Source organism: Lissotriton vulgaris, chromosome 6 (assembly GCF_964263255.1).
Source record: "Lissotriton vulgaris chromosome 6, aLisVul1.2, whole genome shotgun sequence".
Taxonomy (NCBI): domain Eukaryota; kingdom Metazoa; phylum Chordata; class Amphibia; order Caudata; family Salamandridae; genus Lissotriton; species Lissotriton vulgaris.
In genome coordinates, this window is record NC_141694.1 from 1586562499 (window position 1) to 1586583855 (window position 21357).

The 21357-nt window shown below is 42.3% G+C and overlaps 1 protein-coding gene across 3 annotated transcripts in view; it reads left to right on the forward strand.

The window, feature by feature from the left end:
- The first annotated feature begins 10226 nt into the window (after window positions 1–10226).
- The window catches only part of FSHR (follicle stimulating hormone receptor), a 1773743-nt gene continuing 1762612 nt past the window's right edge, over window positions 10227–21357 (forward strand). For 2 of the 3 annotated variants that reach the window (XM_086927760.1, XM_086927759.1), the window contains exon 1: window positions 10252–10446. In XM_086927760.1, the coding sequence (XP_086783886.1) occupies window positions 10298–10446 (149 nt within the window). In that variant the 5' untranslated portion in view covers window positions 10252–10297. Of the gene's footprint in view, window positions 10447–21357 lie in introns of all 3 variants that reach the window. The other variant, XM_086927758.1, reaches the window with a different exon arrangement.

Sequence of the window (21357 nt, forward strand, 5' to 3'; positions counted from 1 at the left end):
TGGCATTTTATTTACAGGCCCTGGCACACTTTACAAGAGACTTACCAATAAATCAAAGTATGCCAATCAGTTAATACCAATTGCAACAACAATTTACACAGGGGGCACTTGCACTTTGACACTGATCAGCAGAGCCAAAGTGCCCAAAGCATCTAAGCCAGCAAAAACAAAATCAAGCACAGCATCAAAAATACAGGCGGTAGAGGCAAAAAGTTAGGGGAAACCACGCCAAAGATGCCAAGTCTAACAGATACAATTACTATAAATATGAAGGTAGGATTCAATAGACTTGAAAAATGTATTTCTTCTTGGTATCTGTTATTTCTCTCATAATGGGGGCGTCTTGGCTCTATTGAAATGATGATTACTCCCATTTTGTTATATATTTTGTCTATGATTTCACTTTATATTCCAGCCATTTAGTTTAAAAAACATATATTCATCAATTTCCAAATTTCTTTGGAATAATAAAAAAACGTAGACTCTCCCTAGTACATTTTAGGAATTCTAAATGCAATGGAGGTGTGCTTTTTCCTGACTTTTAATTTTACCATAAAGATTTTTGGCTTCGGCAAGGCTTCTAAATGGTTCCATTCTGATTCCTCTCCCTTTTTTTTACCTTTGTGGTGTATTATTGAACATTCTTTATTTACACCATTTTCAGTGAAAGTAGTTCTTGCCTTTTCCTAATAGACTACAGTTACCTCTCTCCCGCTATTTAAACATGTCTGCTATTTGTTGCGTCTCAACTATCACACAAAAGTTTTTTCTAGAGATGACTTTCTCTAATCTCCCTTATGGTACAATCTTGTAATTATTATTCATATTAAACCTCTTTATTGGAAGGCATGGAGGCTTAGGGGCATAATTTGGTTTCATGATTTGTTTGATGCTATGACTCCTTGTTCTTTCCCTCAATTTTAGGCTACTTTTCATTGTCCTCGCTCCTTTTGGTAGAAGTACATGGGGGCATATTACCAACAACTAGCGATAATTTTTGTCTCTAACTTGTTTAGAGACAAAAATTATCGCCGCACATCGATTTTTATCGCAGATAAACCTTGCTATTAACAAGGTTTATCGCAAATGCGATAAAAAACGGCCGAAATGCATGAACATCGCTGAAAAGTCAGCGATATTCATGCATTATCGAGCAAATGCTCTTAGCCATGTTATCCACCCCCCATTGGATAACATGGCTAAGAACTGCTCAGGGCAGGTGTTAGCTTTTGGAGATATTCCCGCTTAGCGCGAATATCTCCAAAAGTTGGTAATAGGAGATAGCGATGTTAGCGACTGTTTTCAGTCTCTAACATCTTGGCACGCCCACTTTGCATCTCATTAGTGATAAATATCACTGACATGCAAAGTGGGGCCCAAGATGGTCGCTATCTCCTACTAGCTGTCGCTAACAGCTTGGTAATAGGGAGATAATTTTATCTCCGCTTTCTTGGCTTTTAAAGCCAAAAAAGCGGAGATAAACCCCCTTGATAATATGCCCCTCAATTCTTATTGAGCTGATTCCGAATGTTTTTTATTCACTCGCAGCATCAGTCAATATCCCCAAGGGTATTTCCCTTCTCAAGATACTTACTCTCTTCTCAAAAGCTGCTTTGATTTATAAATATCTGTCAGGCCCAAATCCAGAGTGCATTAAAACTAAATTTGAACTTGCTTGGGAGGCTGATTTGGGATGTGTTTGGATCATTGGTTTCTGGCACAGGATTTGGAGTAGATCATTAAAAATTTCTAGAATCCACCACTCAAACCCTGTTCTTTTTATATTACAGATTATATTACACACCATATGTATTGCCACTTTTTCAGGCACAATTAAATCGTTTTGTTGGTCTTGTGGCCATACTTTTGCAGATTTGTTACATCTTCTTTTTATTTGCCCACCTATTGCCTCCCTTTGAAAAACTGTTTGGTCCCGTATTTCACTCATTTTTAATATACAATGTCCCATGTCCAATGTATTAACATTTTCTCTGTAGTTTATCTGATACTCTGGGTTTAATTTCTTGGAAACATGGTTTATTTGACCTTATGTTAGATTTAGCTTTTCAGCAAATTGCATTAAATTGGAAATGTTGCTCTGAAATTTTACGTAAAGCTTGGTGGTAAATGTTTGTCATTATCATACATTAGATTTTTCCTTTGCTTCTTCATCTAAACAGCATGTGAACTGAGACTTATTTTGGTTACAGTTAACTTCTTAATTGAATAAGGTTGCAAATCAACAAGAGCTTCGCAATTGCTCTGAAAACTTTAAACCTCCATGAACTTTCCTCTCTCTTTTTTCATTGGTTTTTGCTACTATAATTATCGTCTATGTATTTCAACCATTTCAATTATTTCATATTATTATGCAATGTCATTCAAACCTCAGTTGTATGCTGTGCAATTTATTTTATTTCTCATCCTATCTTCCCCTTCCCATAATGTCTGTTAAAAAATGTAGACAGATTTCCTTTCAGTTGCATTGTTATTTTTCTCACCTATTCGTATTTCATACATAATGATTGTATTTTACTTTTTGCAATTTTTATTGCTAATAAAGCTCAATTCACATAAAAAAGAGGAGTAATCCCCATATTCTCCTCCGTTCGAATTGACTTTTTTTCTTTTTTCTTTTTCTGGGATGGCACCGCCTGCAGACAATGGCTGCTTCCCTCTGCAGAGCTGCTGCATGCCACATTGATAGCACAGCATGGCCTCCATGGGTGTCCTCTGACTGCATCCTGCCTCTACTCCGGTCCATGGAATACTAAGGCCATTTGTATCAAAAAAGAGTTTTGCGATTCTCAAATTGCAATTTTTAGCGAATCGCAATTAGATAATCGCAAAATGCAATGTATGTAGGATTTGCTACAAATGTTGCGAATCCTACAAATTCATTATTTGCAAATCACAAATTGAGATTTGCAATTTAGGAATACCTTCCCATTCATTCCTATGGGCTAGGAGGCCCATAGGAATGAATGGGAAGACATTCTGAATTTGCGATAACCAACTAGAGAATCGCAAATTGAGAATGGAATTTCAAGGTTGCAAGGGTGCCAAAAGGACACCCTGTTGCACCCCTGAAATATGCATGAGTGCACCTTTTGTGCACATACATGCCCTAAGGGCATGTATGTGCGACATATGGCACTTTTACAAAACTCAAAAAAAAGTGCTTTTTTATAGAAAATCGCAAATTACCACAACTTGAAGTTGGTGGCAATTTGCAATTCCTTAAGGCCAAATAGCAAATTTCTGGTGCTTACAGAATTACATTTAAGGAATCGAAATTTGCAATTCCTTAGTTGTATTCGCAAAATAGAGAATCACAAATTTTGCAATTCTCCATTTTGTGATGGTCTTTTGGAATGATACATCCCAAAAGGATTTTTCCAATTAGTAAATGGGCCGATTCTGAGAATCTGCCCGTTTGCAAACGGGAAAAAGGCTTGATACATATGGCCCCTAATATCCGAATGGCCTCAACTCTACCTTCTACCATGGTTGGTGAGAAACTTGTTGTTCAGTCAATCAGTCATAAGCTTTTATTCGATATGCAAGATATCTTGTAAGCACATTTAGAATACAAACATTACAGTTTCCAAAAAGAAAAACATTGCTACAAGAAGCCAGTATAAACTCAGTAAAAAAGATAAAAGGACATGAAGTGCCCATTAATAAATTAGCTAAAAAATGAATTAAACAGCTACTGACAATCTCTTACAACGAATAAGCCAAAACTGCTTTAAAAATGTTGCTGTTCCACACACTATAGGAGGGGAAGTGTCCGTGGTTAGGATACGCAAGGCTACTAGGTGATTACGTGTGCCCATATTCCGACAAAGAGGTTTCAGCCAAGAGCTCCTAGGCCTTGCATAATCCGGGCATTCAAATAGGACATGCACAATGGACTCAACCCTTCTCGGGCAACATGCACAATTAGGGGAAGTACGGGCCGCTGATGTCCATTTTGATACCACAGCACCTAGCGGGAGGGATCCAACTCTAAATTTAAAATAAAGGGCTCGGTCAAGGGGGTGGGTGATCATGTCCAGGTAGGGTTCAAAGGCCACAGTATCTTTGATTTGTAAAAAGGCAATAGTGGATTTGCAGTGGTTAGAGTTTGTAATTAGATGCTCCAAAGTCCATTTCCAATAAAGGGCCTTAACAACTTCTTTTTGAGGGGCTGAATGTGATGACCAGCAGTCTCCTAGTCCGATCATCTCCAGAAGCTTTTTAGTTTCTCTTAACCATCTTATCTTAGCCCAACCCCCCAGACTCATTATTTCCCCCAGGGCATCAGCATAGGATTTTAGTTCTTCACCCCTCCAGATTCGTGTCCATAGCAGGAGCGGGCGAAGCTGGGCCTGGTCTTTGATGTTTTTACAGCCCATGTCCATCCACACTGGTACAGATGGAGTGCTCAGTGGAACGGAGATAATGGATTTCAGTCATTTGCTCTCCGCTGTCACTAGGGCATCCATTCGGCAGTGGCCCCACAGTTCTGCCCCATACAAGGCTGATGACACTACTTTGGCCTTGTAGATATCGATTACTGGGGTAAGTGATCTCCTCGGTGAGGCCCTGAATTCCCTCATGAGAGCTCCTCCTACTCTCCTGTGGTTGAGGACCATTTTATCAATATGATTTGCCCAGGACATTCTATCCGTAATCCGAATACCGAGGTAATCGAATTTGGCTACTTTCTCTAAGGGGATCGAGTTAAGTGTAGGTGGGCGGCCCAGTTTCTTAGGGGGATTTAGGACTAGGTATTTTGTTTTGTCCACATTTATTATTAACCCTTTTGCGGTACAGAACTCCTGGAATCGCGTTAGCAATTTCTGCAGGCCTTGTGGGGTCTTCGAAATCAGGAGCGTGTCGTCCGCAAAGAGTAGAGTGGGGATGCGAACTCCTCCGAGACAGGGGGCGTCGGCTGGTTCTTGCTGAAGATGTTTTACCACCCCGTTCACATATAGTGAGAAAAGGGTGGGAGCCAAGACACAGCCCTATCTTACGCCCCTGGAGACTGGTATCTTCTCAGTGAGCTCTCCGTTTTTACCCCAGCGGACCTGTGCATAGGTATGGGTATGAAGGCTAATGAGAAGGGACAAGATGTAAGGGGGTAGTCCCAACTCATAAAGTACCCTCCAAAGCTCTTCCCGGGGTACCAAGTCAAAGGCAGTCTTCAGGTCTATAAAGGCCAAGTAAAGACTACCCTTGCCTAGTTCCACCACCTTCCACCCCAGTAGTGCCAGCCTAAACACCTGCTCTATTGTCCCCATAGCAGCCCGAAAACCTGCCTGAAAGTCTGATAAGATTTTATTCTCCTCCACCCAATGGAGAATCCTTCCGAGGATAGCTTTACCAGCTATCTTTTGGGTGGAGTCTATCAGACTTATAGGGCGGTAGTTCCCCGGTGTATCCCTGAACCCTTTTTTGTAAATCGGAACCACCACTGCCCCTTTCCAGGATTCTGGCACTGCCCCTCCCATCATGATATCGTTTAGAAGAGCTGCTATAACCCTTACCCACTCCGCTGGGAATGCCCTCATAAGGTCCCCCGGAAGGCCATCTGGGCCCGGTGCCTTACGGGGCGCTACCCAACCTATAACCCCCTCAATCTCAAGGGGAGTGAAGAGATCATGGGCATGAGGTTTGATCTCTCGTATAAGGTCGATTCCCACATTCAGTTCCCCATCAGGAGGGAGGTATAGGGTTCCAAAGTGTTTTACCCAGTTTTGGGGCGGAATGTTGCATGGTCTTACAAATGCATCGGGTTTATTCCGTGTGCTTATTAGATTCCAAAAGGCCCTTGAATCCCTAATTTTACTAGCCTGGAGCAGGTCATCCCAAAATGTATCTTCCCACTCCCTCCTAGCAAGTTTAAGGGATTTATTATAGGCCTTCCTTGCCTCCTGTATTACACTTCGGGACTTAAGTTTAACCGCCTCAACTAGCCTTGTCTTGTGAACCCTACAAGTTTGGGTATACCAACCATCGACTGGTTTTTTAAATTCTTTGTTACCCGACTTGTTTGGGTACATAGTAAACACGTTAGTTAAGGCTTCTACCAGGGAGACAAAAAGCCCACTCGCTCTACCCACCCCTTCTAGGGAGGTTCCGAGGGTTGTTACCGCTTGGTTTAAAAGGGATTGAATTTCCCCTACCTTTGCCTCGGATAAGACCAGTTTCGCCCATTTTATTCGTCTACCACAGGGGGAGACTTCAGACTCATCCGGGGATGCGGCTACCAGGTTAATATTATCCCTCTTTAAAGTGTGCCACCACTGGACCATACCTAGGGAGAGTAAATTGTGGTCACTTTCGGTCGAGGGGACCACCTGCATGTCCCTTACATAAGGCCATAAAAATACATCTATTAGGAAATAATCCAGCCTAGAGGTGTGACCTGGTCTATTGTATGTATGGGCACCCCCCCTATCCGAGGGTGTCCTCCCGTTAGCTGCCCTTAAGTTAAATTCAAGGCTCAGTGAGTATAACTGGAGCGCCACTTCTGTCCACCTTCTGATTGGTGGGATTTCTAGTACTGGGATCCCCATCCTGGAATCCTCCTCGTCTTGGTCGAGGGAGACGTCCGAGCCCAAAGGCTCGAACGCACAGTTCATATCACCTGCAACCAATGTACGTGTTTTGTGAGGAGTATTATTTAGCAAGGTCTCGAGGAGAGATATTACAGGAGACTTTCTCCCACTCTTGGTTCCCCGGGCATAAACGTTATAAACATTTAAGACAATTCTTCCCCTTTGATCTATTAGGGTGATGTTTTGTATGTCCGGGGAACCTGTGGGGAACTCCACTACTCTGCAGTCTAAAGAAGCCGCGACCCAGATGAGAAGGCCGCCCGAAGGTCGCCCTCTCCCTGTTTCCGAGACTTGTGCAGGGGAGGAATAGGAAGAAAATCCCACCCTATGGACTGGGACCAGGCTCCATGTCTCTTGGAAGAGGCACAAGGAGTGCTCATCAACCCAGGCTGTAAAATTCGGTAGATCCAATTTTCTTGCGATCCCTGCGACATTCCAGCTGAAAACCTTAAAGACTAGGTCCGTCACAGCTGAAGTGTTGTTGGGCGCTATAATACCCCTATTTTTGGACCTCCTCGGGGGCATCTGAGGGGATGAGGGACCTTGTGGGGAGGCTATATAGACTCCTATTTCGCTTGTGAGGTTTGTTTGGGTGAGTGATACTCCTGCTGGCTCTACTCTGCTCCCAGTTTCCAGTCAGTGAGGCCCTAATGTCCACAATTGATTCTCCCTAGTACCCCCCGAGACCCCAGCCCAGTTTTGACCAATAAAAGGGGAACCAAAACTTCCTTCAATTGGGCTAACAATTTGCCTGGGGTAAAAATAAGACAGATCTACCACCTTAACCCCCGGGGCCCCATGCTTTTATTAGGAGTACAAATCGATGGAACTACTCTTGGGTCTTGGAAGTTTATGATTATACAATCCCCCTCCTGCGTTTTTCTCCCCTGCCCTACCCAACCCACTCTGCGGACACTTAGAATAATACCGTCCACACCCAGCGGGATTGGCTTGTTTGCCTTCAGCCAGTGGATACACTTATTCTTAAGTGATTGATGATTTTCCACCTGGCCATCCTTTAAAGGGGGTACGTTAACCATGACAGCAACGAAAGGTTGGCAGTCTGGAGGAAGGTTTACTGCGGGGATCCGTCGCACTGGATTACTGGGGACCGTTGGGGGGGTAAAGGGGGCAGTAGATTGGGATACGGACCTAGGAGCTTTCCCTGTCGCTAACCCGTGTGGTATGCTGCGTGCCCCTGGTTTTTGGGAGTCTTCCATTTTACCACTAACTGACTGTGGCTGCTTTTGTAAAAGAGGCTTAGGCTTATTTTTGTCAGGCTCTAAGAGTGTTGGAGGTCCCTTGTGTTTTGGCCCTAGTTTGGGACGGGGAGGAGATTTAGGAGCTGGAATTAAAGGACTATTAGGGACAACTTTTTTTTGACCTATTGGGGGCTTAGGGTCTTTCTGAGGTGGTTGTTCATTCCCCTTTGCGCCCAAGTCCTTGTTTTCAGTCACTCTGGATATTTGTTTAATAGTTGTCTTGAGTGAGTGAAACCCATCAAGGTTGATTGCTCTAATTTGTCTATCCTCTCTCCTAGACCCTTGACTTGTGATAGTAACGGTTTCAAGAGGCTGTATACCTTCTCAAGAATGTTTTCAACTGTTACAAAGTCAGAGAGCTTAGAGACCTTAGCAGTGTTAACGTCTGGGTGTAGCCCCTTGGGAGAGATCTGAACATCCCCATCTATATCAATTTCATTCGCTATAGGCATACCCCTTATGGTTCTTGTGCCCGTTCCAGAACGATTTCTTGCTCTTTGATAAAGAGCGGCCTGTCTCACTAGCCTGCCCTTTTTGCGTTGTCGTGGCTTTTTGCTTAAGGGCCCCGTATCCTGCCTAGTGTCGGGGGTTTGAGTGTTGGGGGACGCCCTAACTGACTCCCCTTCTGATATAACTATGGAGGGAGTGAGCGGGTTTGGGGACTCAGTATCACTGATAACTTTGCTTGGGAGATTGGGTGATAATGGTATGGACAGCTTACTGAGGGCACCATCTTCCACTGTAACTATAGGGAGAAGAGCGGCCAGATTTTCCAGCCTATCTATGTTTTGCTCTATGCCAGCCAACTGGGGGGGGTCTGTAAGAACACCAGGCACACTAGGTGGAGAAACAGGTTGGACCCGGATACTGGCCGGTGTAAGCGACTGAGCGGCAACCCCCAGAGATGAGCGTCTTGAGGCGAGGTAAACCTCAGATAGACGTCGCTCAGACATGGCAATCTCCTTTTCAATCACCGCCGCCACCCTGGTGATGAAACGGTCCATAGTTCCTATAACAGGGCTCGCGGCATTTGACCCGTTTTCAGCTTCGCTCCTAAGAAGCTTCCCAGAGCGAGTAGACATACTTTCGGGAAACAGAACGGGAGGCCACACCAGGCAAATGTACTCACTGTTAACAGAAGGAAAGGGACGTGGCCCAGCCCAGCCTTGACAGCCCCTGACTGCCACAGACTGCCCGCCCTTTGCTCGGGCTTCGCTCGGCGTCCCGCTCGCGTCCCGCGGAGCGCCTAGCAATGCGTTAATCAGAGAGCGTTGCAGGCGGGGGGCGTGGCTGGTGGTGGGCGCGTCCGCTCGCGCAGCTGTGAGAGCAGGGACTCCTGGATCTTCGAGTCCCTGCTACAGCGCCAACGCCTGTTCGATGTTGCTCCCAGCGCCTCCTGGAGCCTAGCGCCTGGAAGATGCTTTCACCCTCCTTAATCCGCGAAGCGGCACCCGCGGCACCCGCTGCGAGGGGCAGCGGCTGGAACACAGAAGACAGTCCCAGGATCAGCGGGACGTGTAATGGCTCCCCAACACACCGCTACTCCACTCCAGCACACAGGTAGGGCTTGTTGTTCAGTTTCTGTCGTCCCTTTTGAACGTCAGATGTTCCAGTGTCAAAGTCACCACCTTGGTTTCCTCTCGGGAGGAGGGTGAGGGACTCGTTAGCCTTGACCGTCACGTCTTTCAGCAGTGCTAAATGAAATCTGACCCCATCAACTTTTTACACTTTTGTTTCCTCTGCTGGGGTATTTGCTGCTTGTAAGAGTCAAATCTTGACTAGAATGGTCACCACTTTTCAAACTCGTGCCCATGGCTTAGCTAGAACACATGTGATCGATCCCTGCACCTCCCTTACCTGGCTATTTGATTAAAGGAAAAAACCCTCTTCCTTTTGGATACTGAGCTTTACTGAAATTGAATTAGAATGACACAAGCTATAAATTGTTATGCAAAATGAGAGATGAGGATTCTGGCGAGAGCATATAACAGATTTCAAGTTACAATCTCAGACTCTTTTCATGAACATGTGAAATGCATTGCAATTAGCATTTTACAATATTCTTTTGAATGACATAACTTTTTCGTGATTGAATGTAATTGTAAATGAAAGGTACTTAAAGTGTAAGGGCAAAGTTCAGTTCACCTACACTACATTAGAGGTTATTTTTATAACTTTATTCAGTGGATCATTAGTCTTAGAGCACATTTTATTAAAATAACAAGGTGTTGCAACACACATTCTGATTCATACAGAAAAAACGTTCCCAGTTGCAAATTACAAGAAGTGAAACTTTTTAGTCATCCCTTGGAATCACGTGACACAGCACTTTTTTAAGGCAGCTCTAAAATCACCGGATTCATTCGCGCTGCAGGAGACTCATAAGCACGCTGTGACTGAAGTGAAAGAAAACAAACACTGGCAAACATGTCTCTGGCCATCCTTTGCCTGTTCCTTGCTGTGGGTTCCAGTTTCGGATGCCACCCCGTTTGTAGCTGCTTGAACAGGGTTTTCACCTGCCAAGAAAGCCATGTGGTGCAGATTCCGCAGGATATTCCCAGGAACTCGACTGAATTGTAAGTAACTGAACAGCGCTCTGGTCCGGGAGCGCGTGCGTTGCCGCGCGCTTTGCTGCTAGTCAGTCAAATGACTGCACGTGAAGACATAAATACTGCTATTTTACACTTAGGTTTTTGGACGGGTTTTGTTTGAGATTCTTTGCGTAGGTTGTTGAAATTTGTGGGATTTTTGTCTCCTGTTTCCAAATGAAAGTTTGCCATGCTAGACTGTTTCCCAGGAACTTTGAATGAGAGATTCTTTGCAACTCACGCTCAACATTACAAAGCAGGCTCTCCCAGCGGGAAGTCTTCGTACGGTACTTGGAAAAATAAACTTAAAATGTCCACTGTAGACTGTGCTATATTTCGGTTCCTAGACGCGAAGACAACATGTTGGCGCCTCTTTTAAAAGTCGCGATGTGTTTGCAGTTCTCTTTATGCAGCTCACTTTCCAGAGGCACGTTGTTGCTTTTGTAGACGTGTTCCGCGAGTGCGAAGGACTGCAGACCGTGCTCAAGTGCAGATTTAGCCGGGGTAGCAACATATTAAAGCCGTGCTTTCTTCCAGGCAACCTTGATATGTATATTTTTGTTCCAATCAACACCTCGTGTTTTGCATTCCAGGGGTGGATTTTATGCATTCCACTGTTGACACAGCAAATTTGCATTAGTGGCCAGGCAGCTTTGCACCACAATTTGCACTAACCAACTAATGCAAAATGTCTTTTACACTGGCCGGGCACTGAAAGAAAGGATTTTCCGTCAACTAAAAGTTTCTTTTTAGCGCTAGCTTGTTGACACAAATGCTGGTGGAGAATTGCCTGCTACTCCAAAACTGCAAATAGTTCGGTCGCAGGTGCAGTTATTGTGAATTGTCCGTATGCGCACATGTGAAGATGATTAGAGGAAGGACCTCAGTATTTATTGTCATTGGTCTATGCTTATTTAGCTGCTCTCTTTTAATTTCCACTTTCACTTTGATTGCTCAGTGGACGTTTTACGCAGTAGGCATTTGACTAAGAGGGACCCCAAACTGCCCTTCATTCAGAACAGTTTTTGTTGTTGTTTATATATGACAGCTCGTCGGTGTTGCTACTGAGCTTCTGAAAGTATGTGTACGGTACATTAGACCTGCCCTCAAATATTTTCTCCAGTGCCCTGTGAATACAAACTTTAGAAACTACACAACACTGCCATACTCATGACTACAGCGTTTTAACCCCTTCACTGTGGCGGCTATTCCGCTGCACTGCTAAGGGGTAGGTGGGGCTGCGCGGCGGTCCCGTGCTCGTGACAAAACTGCTCTGTCACGGCACACGGGTGAGCTGTGCTTGTGACGGAATGGTTCCGTCACGGCCCCGCCCGAGCTTCAGAACGTCAGCGCAGGCGCGGAATTCGTGCCGCGCAGGCGCGGCGAGCGGGCCGTGACGGAACCGTTCTGTCACCTGCACAGCCCACCCGAGGCTCGTGACGGAACGCTTCCGTCACGAGCATTGGAAGGGTTAATATGATATTGAAGAAACCGTGAGTGAAGGCAGTACTGTTTACTACGCGGTCTCAGAGTTCCATACATTACTGGAGAAAGTATTTCCAGGTACACCATTTTGTGACTTCTCTTCAAGAAGTCTGCTGCACTGTCACCCTTTAGGCAACCTAGGGCAAAAGTAGGCACCCTTGCACCATGGTTCAACCTCCGCTGAAGGCAGAATTGTTTTTGTGCAGGAAGAGGCCCCTTTCTGCACAAAAACAATTCTAAGAGGAATTTTCCTCAGCACACATAGAAAGAGGAAAAACGTGGAGAAAGTAGATTTTTCCTCCTTGTAACGCTTCACCTTGGGAGGCGAAAAGATTTGGCGCTTTTCAAGGTCTACATGTTTTTGTAAATCTGGGTCGGCATCAAATTCCATGGATGGTACGTGGAAAAACCCACGGCAACACCCATGGAACACACCCCAGGCGCAGAGTAACACAACAATTTGGACTGCGACGCCATACTCATAATTTATGAGGTCACTCCAAGCCATATAGGGAGGCTTTGCGTGGCTCCATAAACTTTTATGAGAGCTTTGTGTCACGCATCCACCACTTTACATGGAACAAAAGTGAAGCTGGCCTCTCATAAAGAAGCCTCCACAAACATGTCGTAACTCTATTGCCCACATGCATCATTGAGAATTGCATTCGCAAACGGTGCGAATCGCAATTTTCGGCCGTTTGCGAATGCAATTCTCAAATTTGGGAGGCATCATGCTTTTCGCAATTTTAGGAATCACAACCATGTTGCGATTTTTAAAATTGCGATTGCATTTAAGAAATCACAATTTTAGATTTCTTAAATGCAATGCATGAACATTTTTAATTTGCGAATTCGCAAATAGGAAGGGGTAAATTAGCATGAAGTTGACCTTCATGCTAATTTGCGAAAACTTTCAAAAATGCAGTTTTGAAAGTTTCACACACACATGTCCTTGGGACATGTGTGTGTGAAACTTGCACTTAAAGTTACATTTCAGGGGTGCGGGGGGGTCCATTGGACCCCCCTCTGCACCCTTGAAAATGCATTCACAAATTGCGATTCGCAAAATGCAAATCGCAATTTGTGAATGCCTTCCCATTGATTCCTATAGGCCTCTTGGCCCATAGGAATCAATGGGAAGGGATTTCTTAATTGTGATTCGCAAATTGTGAATCGCAATTAAGGAATTTTTAGAAATCGCAAATAAAAATGCGATTTTATGATGCATAGCAATTTGCGATTTCTTAATTGCGATTCCTTAACTTTCGCAATTAAGAAATCGCAAATGCTAACTTTGATGCATGTGGCCGTTAATGTCTTTTTTTCAATTTTAAGAACATGGCCCATTCGTGATCAATGAAACAATGGGTTTTGATTGTGATGCCTCAATTAATCAGTTATGATTCTCACAGTAGCGCTGATTCTAGCTCTGGTTCTTGAAGACAACCTCGCAGTAATAGCTACACTCCTGAGATTACATTTCCAATTATGCCAACAGAGTTCAAAGAAAGTCCTGGAAAAGTGAACTTATCTAGAAAAGCGAGGGTAAGAGCTGTGCTTGTGCTGAAGGTTCAGAAGAGTAGTCCGTATGCAGCAATAATTGGGGCACGATGGTCTGTGTACTGATAAAATATATTGTCAAATAATGTGAAATTATTTTTAAGAACCACAAATATTAGCCACATGAAATTTAAATTTTATTTAAGGGACTGACAGTCATATTCATGTGATCTATAATTTTTATTCTTAGCAGTCTCTGAAGATCAAGATGTCTGCTACTTTTTCCTTGGAAAGTAATATTATTTTTGGGGGACTGGGTGGAAAAGGGGTCGCATTTACATTATTCCTAATGATGGACACACAACTGATGTTTTCATGAAATTTCTTCATAAAACACTGCATGCATTCCGCAATCTAGTTCATACATTTTCACTCGAATTTTTGATTCATTCCCTAAGAATCAAGACAATAGCATAACAGCATTTCATCTTTGAATGAAATGAATTGTATTACTAAAAAATGTACACCACTGTTTGGATATACACAGCTGATACATCATGCTGTAATTTGTTGTCCATTATCAGACTCCTTAGGCACACCCAATCTTCTCAGCACCTTTTAGATAATTTGTTCGAGGATTATGATTTGGCAGCAAAGTTGAGCCCGTTTCCACACATATTGTGAAGCATTTCGATGTTTAAATGGCATGATAACACACAGTAAGGTTTTACAAGGAAAATAGGGGCATATGTACAAGGGGATTGTGCCACTGGAACATCACTTTTTTCAACTTTTTGGTGGCGAGATGCTCTACACTATATTTACAAATCTGTGTGAAGCCACTTTGAATGACTTAATGCCGCTTTGAAAATATGATACCTTTTCACACAGGTATCCGCATAAAAGGGGCATGCAATGGGTGTTGCTGTGGGCCTTCCACAGCAACACCCATTGCATGCCGCATTGCATTGGCGCAACAAGGAGAATTAGTTTTATTTCTGCTCAAGTTTGCTTTTTCTATGTGTGTTGCATTTTGCAGCACACATAGAAAGGGCAAATCACCATTAATGAATGTTTTTGTGCAGGAAAGTGTACCTTCCTGCACAAAAACAATCACTACATAATGGTGATTTGCTACTTCTATGGGTGCTGCATTCTGCAGAATGGAGAATACCTAGAAGTAGCAAATCACCATTATTGATTGTTTATGTGCAGGGAGGTGTCCCTTCCTGCACATAAACAATCATCCCTGTAACGCAGGCACCCTTGCGACTGTTTAATAGCACCAGTGCGTAATTTTCTTGACGTACATGCAGCATGGATTTTGTACCAAGTTGCGCCATATTTACAAAGGGATGCATCCAGGCATATGCATGACCTTGTAAAGCCCTGCACCACATTGCATCTACATCAGTTAAGAAGCATACAGGGAAGGCGTTCCCACACAACAAAGCCTTGAAGGAGTGACGCAGTGAAATCAATCAGATTTCAATGCATCATTTCTAGGACCCCACAGCGTCAAAACCTTATGTTTGCCTCTTGGCAGGCGTAAGGGTGATGCAGTGCCATAGGGATAGGCTTGTCCCATGCATTGCTGGAGTTACATCATTCTTGCGACACAACTGCAGCAAAGCGTGACGTTAGCACCGTCAGATACATCAGGATTCCAGACAAATCTGTAATTTATTGCAACATGGAGAGCCGTACAGTTAATATGGCGCATCCATGGTGTCGCAAGGAGGGTACAGTGAAAAGTAGCCAATCGCTGTTTTATCGCAGCAATGCCACACTTTTCAGGAAGAGGGCCCGGAATGCACTCTATGTTACTGATAGGGCGTACTCCTGACTTTCTGTTTGGTGCAGGGCAGCACAGCAATATTCCCTGCAGCGCTGTCCAGCACCCAAACAACTTATATATGCTCCTGAGTTTTTGCACTAATTTTAAGACCAGCTATTTTCTGTCCTTAAAAAACTGCCTCAATTTGGACTTAGTAGGATTTTTTATTAAGGAACACCTACTTTGCATCTCATTTTTGGTAAGTCACTCTAACAGACGTGCTAATGTGAAAAATTCACGTTTATGCTAGAAAATTGGTGCTAACTGAAGTTAGCGGCAACTTGTAAATATGGCGATTTAAAAAAAGCCACGGTAACGTCAAAACATGTACACTACTGTAGCGTTAAGTTCTTGTAAATATGCCCGCTTAATGTCTTAAAATTTCTATAGTGTTAAACTGTTTTGTGAAAGAGGAAAAGCATTAAATATCCTCCTATCAAATTACCAGCGTTGCTAATGTATCAAAGAGGAAAAATCTATTAACCTGCCATTGCACTTACAAATGTGTTCTTAAATCAGAGAACTAGAACCCTTGTTTCTTCCCAGAAAACAGCTGTGAAAACATTTGCACTAAGCACTGGAAAATATTCTAAACACTAGAAAAAACTGCAAAATCATAATTTCATAGGAAATTTCAACGAGTTAAAATAATAGAATTTTTCATATATCGGACTATAAATATAAATGAGGATTATTGGACAATAGATATAATTGAAGATTATGCAGCTTTTTTTTACATGCAAGTAAGTGGATACGTGGATACACACATTTTTGCACGCTGTCTACTCATCTATGGTTTGCTAATTACTCAAAAAAAGCCATGCTAGCATCAGCCCTTGAAATTCAGATTGCTTGAGCCATCAGTAAAAGTAATGCAAGTGCATTAAGTTAAACGAACAATTGATGGACAGCATGCAGAGTAATGTCATACATTCCTCCCAGTACAGACAGAGATTTGGGCCTAAATCCATTGTTTTTTTGCACCCGGTGCCATTCCAGTTTGACTCAACCAGGGAACAGTCCAGCCTGAACTGCCAAGCCAGGTCCTCTGTGGACGGGAAACAAGGATCCTAGGACCGATTTCGGGGTGTCACTCCTCATAAGCCAGGATAGCTTGACTCCAGTGGCATAAAGAGCACAGGACCCAGGTCTGGGCATACCCATCCCACTCGGGGTGACAAATGCAAAAAGAACAATTGATGGACAGAATGCAGAACAATGTCATACATTCACTCCAGTACAGAGATGCATAAAGTTAAGCATGGGGGAATCCAGATTTTTCCAATAATTAGTCTATTATATGTCAACAGTCTTTGTATCACATCAGTATGCTGAAAGAACATGAATATTTTACAGGTCAAATTCCAATCTGAGTCAAAGAGGCGTTTATTTGAAAGAGTCAATTAAAAAATCAAAGTGCCTACAGGGACAGCCTTGATAGCCTTCGATTTTTTTCATTTAATACCTGTATTTTCACATTTATAAGATTTACCACTCCATGTCTATTGTAGTGATGCTCACAGAAATACCAGTTAATGCCATCACATTTCTTTTGCAAGTGTCAGAACAAAGCAACTTCGTTTTTTCACCCAGGACATCGTATGATTTTGGATTAAGAGACAGCTTTATGAAACAAGTCTTATCAAAAGATTGATTTTACAAAGGAGATTTTCAGACTGTCAACAGAGTTTCTTCTGTAAATGATTGTATTTAAGGGTACCGTTTGTTGTATGTTACATTGTATTCACGCTGAGAAACTGGAATTCATCATTCAAGGCTGACATTGAATTATGGTTTATGGACGTGGCCATTTGGGCACTAGTGAAAAAGACAGATTTCAGACTGAGAGCTGAAAGAATTGATTCAATATTATCTGGAAGTAAATGTTAGTTCTCTGTGGACTATATTTAATACTTCTATGTTAGTAATTAATGTATTTACTAAATGTAGTTAGTCTCTTCCCTTCCTTACTCTTTCCTAAAGTGATTTGTGTATTGTGTATTTTGCGTATTTTACTCGTGTCATAATCTTTAGTTAAACTTTTTATTAACTACCTTGATTATAAGCCCTGATATTAGTCCACGTTTTGTAGGGATACTATTTTAATTGTCCGGATATTTAGCTGTTGCCGTATTCTTATAGAAACATACTCATTATTCTGATGGAGCCTGGTTTAAAAGTATTAAATCCGGTCATATATTTACACTTAAGTTAAAAAATAATTCCCATTAAGATCAAAAGGTTCTACAATTGAAATAAGTGTATAAAATAAAAGGACATAACTCATAAACTCTCTTTTCCTCTTAAGTTTCAGTTGCGAGTATTTTCTGGGTTGAGGACATCCATACAACTAGCATGCACCTACTCAGAAAGTGAGTTTCGGATACTTAAATGCACAGTTAAGATACAAAAGGAACGTGTAAAATTAGCTTCTGCAGAGAGTGTGACAAAGGCTATCAATCACCGCAGTATCTATGTCAAGTTTAGGATATTAGGTTTAGTTTATGAGGAGAAAGCCCGACTTATGAATGTCTTGTGTTTGAAAAAGCACCTAACTAACCTGTTTTTATCTTTGCAAGTCAGTCAGTTTCATTAGAAAAACGATTTATGATTTACAAAAATAATAAACTTCAGCACAACTGTACATCCATACACACAAACAATTCATTACAAAATACTGAGGACAAAGCAATTGAAATATCGATTTCACACTCGATGTGGGCTGTGCCACAGAAACCTCACAGTAACAGATGTTATTTGGGCCACAGTCAAAGCCAATAAGTCATTAACACACATCTTGACCATCTTAACCAAAACAAGAACGTCCACATATGTACATTCTCGACAAATTATGAGCAAATAATTCTATGCCTAACAAGTGCTTTAATGTTATGTATGTTATGTTATGTTATTCGCTCTTGTATAGCGCTCGAATCACCCTGGGGCATCTCGGCGCTGCCTAGAGTAAACATCACTAATAGCGACACCTGGGCTGAGTTGGAATTTAGTACACAAAGGCTTTTAGTTGTTTCCTGAAAGTTGTATACAGTGGAGTATCCCTTAGAGATTTGGGACGATTGTTCCAATATTTAGGGGCGAGGTAGGAGAAGGCCATACCTCCTGTGCGTTTGAGACGGATGCGAGGAATATGAAGCAGCTTCGACAAACCCGATCTCAGCAGACGACCAGGGATGTATCAGTTCAGTTTCTTTTGTAAGTATTGGGGGCCTCGGCCGTTTAAAGCATTAAAAGACAGACAACAGATTTTAAAGATGGATCTTTTTTTCACCGGTAGCCAGTGTAAAGTTTTTTTTTTTTAAGTTCAAGAGAATTTTATTAAGAGTAATAAAGAAGTAAACCAGGTGTCAAAACAAAGTACAACGTGATATCAAAGTAAGAATCTAAGCAGAGTAATACGATCATACAAATGCAAACATTATAATAAAATAGATCTGGGTACAAGGTGAGAAAAAGGGAAAAGGCAAAGAAAAAATACGGTAAGCATAAAATATGAAAAGCATGAGAACATTGGGAAGTAATAAATACAGTTGATACAGTGAAGGATAAGTGGAACGCATCGGGCAATTAAGGAGGTTTAGGAACTTCCTGTTGTGGAGGCGGAGGGTGAAACAAGCGTTTACTACATGAGTCTAGATAAAGTGTAACGGGAGTCCATAAGTCCATGCGTTTTGTAGCCAGACATGCCGGGAAGACATGGGCAGTGTCCAATCTGTGGTTGTGGCATACATTAAACCACCACGCTTTGAAGGAAATTTTAGAGAAGTCTTTCCAGTTGACTGTTATTTGTTGGAAGGCAGCGGCAAGTAATAGGTCAACAATCTGAGGTTTTAGATCAATGCTATTCCAACAAGGGGAAAGACTGCCCATAAAAAGGTCAGAGGGTGTGAAAAGGAGTCTATTGTAAACAAAGAACAAAGTCTGAGTAAGGGTCGCTGCTCTGGAAGATTTGCGGAGTTTGGTCCAGATTTTGTCCCAGAGGGAAACCGACCAGGAGACAGACAAATCATGTTCCCAAGATTCTTCTACTTTAGATTTGGGTCTCGGGATCTTACCATCGTGAAGGTATTTGTAAATAGCAGTAGCTTTTGGTGTAGTGCGTAAGAAGGAATGAAGTTCGGTAGTGGGGGTGGATGGGGCAGGAGGAGGGCAGGACTGAGAGAGGTCATTGTATTTCGTTAGGACTGTATCTTTAAGCAGTTGGTATTTGCGTGCAAAGGAAGTAGGTAAGTTATAGAGGGAGCGAAGGGTGTCGAAAGATAAGAAAGAGGAGTGAGAAAAAAGTTGGGAGACCCACTGCAGACCTCGAGTCAGTGTAAAGTTTTTAACAAAGGCAGTGACGGAGGGCTAGCAGGCATATTTAAGATCATTCTGGCAGCGGTATTTTGGATAACTTGAAGATTGTTTAGAAGTGTTGTCCCTACCTCGGTCAGTAGGGCGTTCCGGTAATCCAAACAGCTGATCACCATCGCTTGCATCTGCGTTCCACGGTGGTCGGGTGGAATATATGGGAGAATTTTTTGAAGTAGTCGATGGCTATAGTAGCAGGAAGGTAAATACGAGAGGTACCCCTTAACTAGAGTCAAGGGAAATAGGGTTAACTAACCAGTAAAACAAAGTTTTCCCTTCAGCGTGAATGAATAGGAAAAGTCGGAGGGTCAAGAAAAAAACAATTACAAAATACTAGTAAATATAAAGAATTCTTACAATTTATTGGAAATAGAAATGTTAAAAGAAGAGTGGTCCAGATGAAACCCAATCAACACAGGTAAAACAATAAAAGGTTTTTTTGACATTCAATTTTGGCCAGCAAGATTGAATCACAAGGACAGAAAGGACTGTAAGACATGGAATTTGTGCAGTACTGGTTGTATATTCGGACTCTATTATCAACACCTAAGCTATGTGCACTATAATACAGTATATCAGCAAAGATGTCGAGATCATGAATTATACTGGGTGAAGCGTCGACGCGTTTCGGTGGTTTTCCAAAGTTTTGTCCACCTTTATCAAGACACCATTTAGTTTCTGTTGAGGTATTGGGGTCAATATAATTGCCCTTGAAGTCCGTATACAAGGGTTGAATTGGATTTCTATGTTATTCCATTTTTGTACGCAAAGGACTGCTCACTTCCATTTTCCGTGGAACCAGAGAAGCAGGCAGTCCTTCGGGATACAACAGGAAAAGAACGCCATACCACGAGGACATGACGTTAATGCCTCTGGTTCTGCAACTTAATGATTAATCGTAACCAGAGAAGTGAGCAGTCCTTTGTGGATAATTAGAGAAACAAAATCTAATTCTGCAAGGACAAGACTTAGGCGCCTCTGGATTTTAATATTGTAAAGAAGAGCAGCAACACACATTGGGCACAATAATTCTGAATTGACTGTATGCCCACATACCTATATCAACAGGAGCACCATATCGGTAGCATGATCCACATATACAGTTTTAATAATTTGCATACAAAAATGGAATAAAATAGAAATCCAATTCAACCCTTGTATACGGACTTCAAGGGCAATTATATTGACCCCAATACCTTGACAGAAACTAAATGGTGTCTTGATAAAGGTGGACAAAACTTTGGAAAACCACCGAAATGCGTCGACCCTTCACCCAGTATAATTCATGATCTCGACATCTTTGCTGATATACTGTATTATAGTGCACATAGCTTAGGTGTTGATAATAGAGTCCGAATATACAACCAGTATTGCACAAATTCCATGTCTTACAGTCCTTTCTGTCCTTGTGATTCAATCTTGCTGGCCAAAATTGAATGTCAAAAAAACCTTTTATTGTTTTACCTGTGTTGAGTGGGTTTCATCTGGACCACTCTTCTTTTAACATTTGTATTTCCAATAAATTGTAAGAATTCTTTATATTTACTTGTATTTTGTAATTGTTTTTTTCTTGACCCTCCGGCTTTTCCTATTCATTCACGCTCAAGGGAACACTTTGTTTTACTGTATAGTAGCAGGAACCAGTAGTGGCTGCTACGTGATCCTGCATTGACAGTGAGCAATCTAATTTTACGCCCAGGTTTTTTACA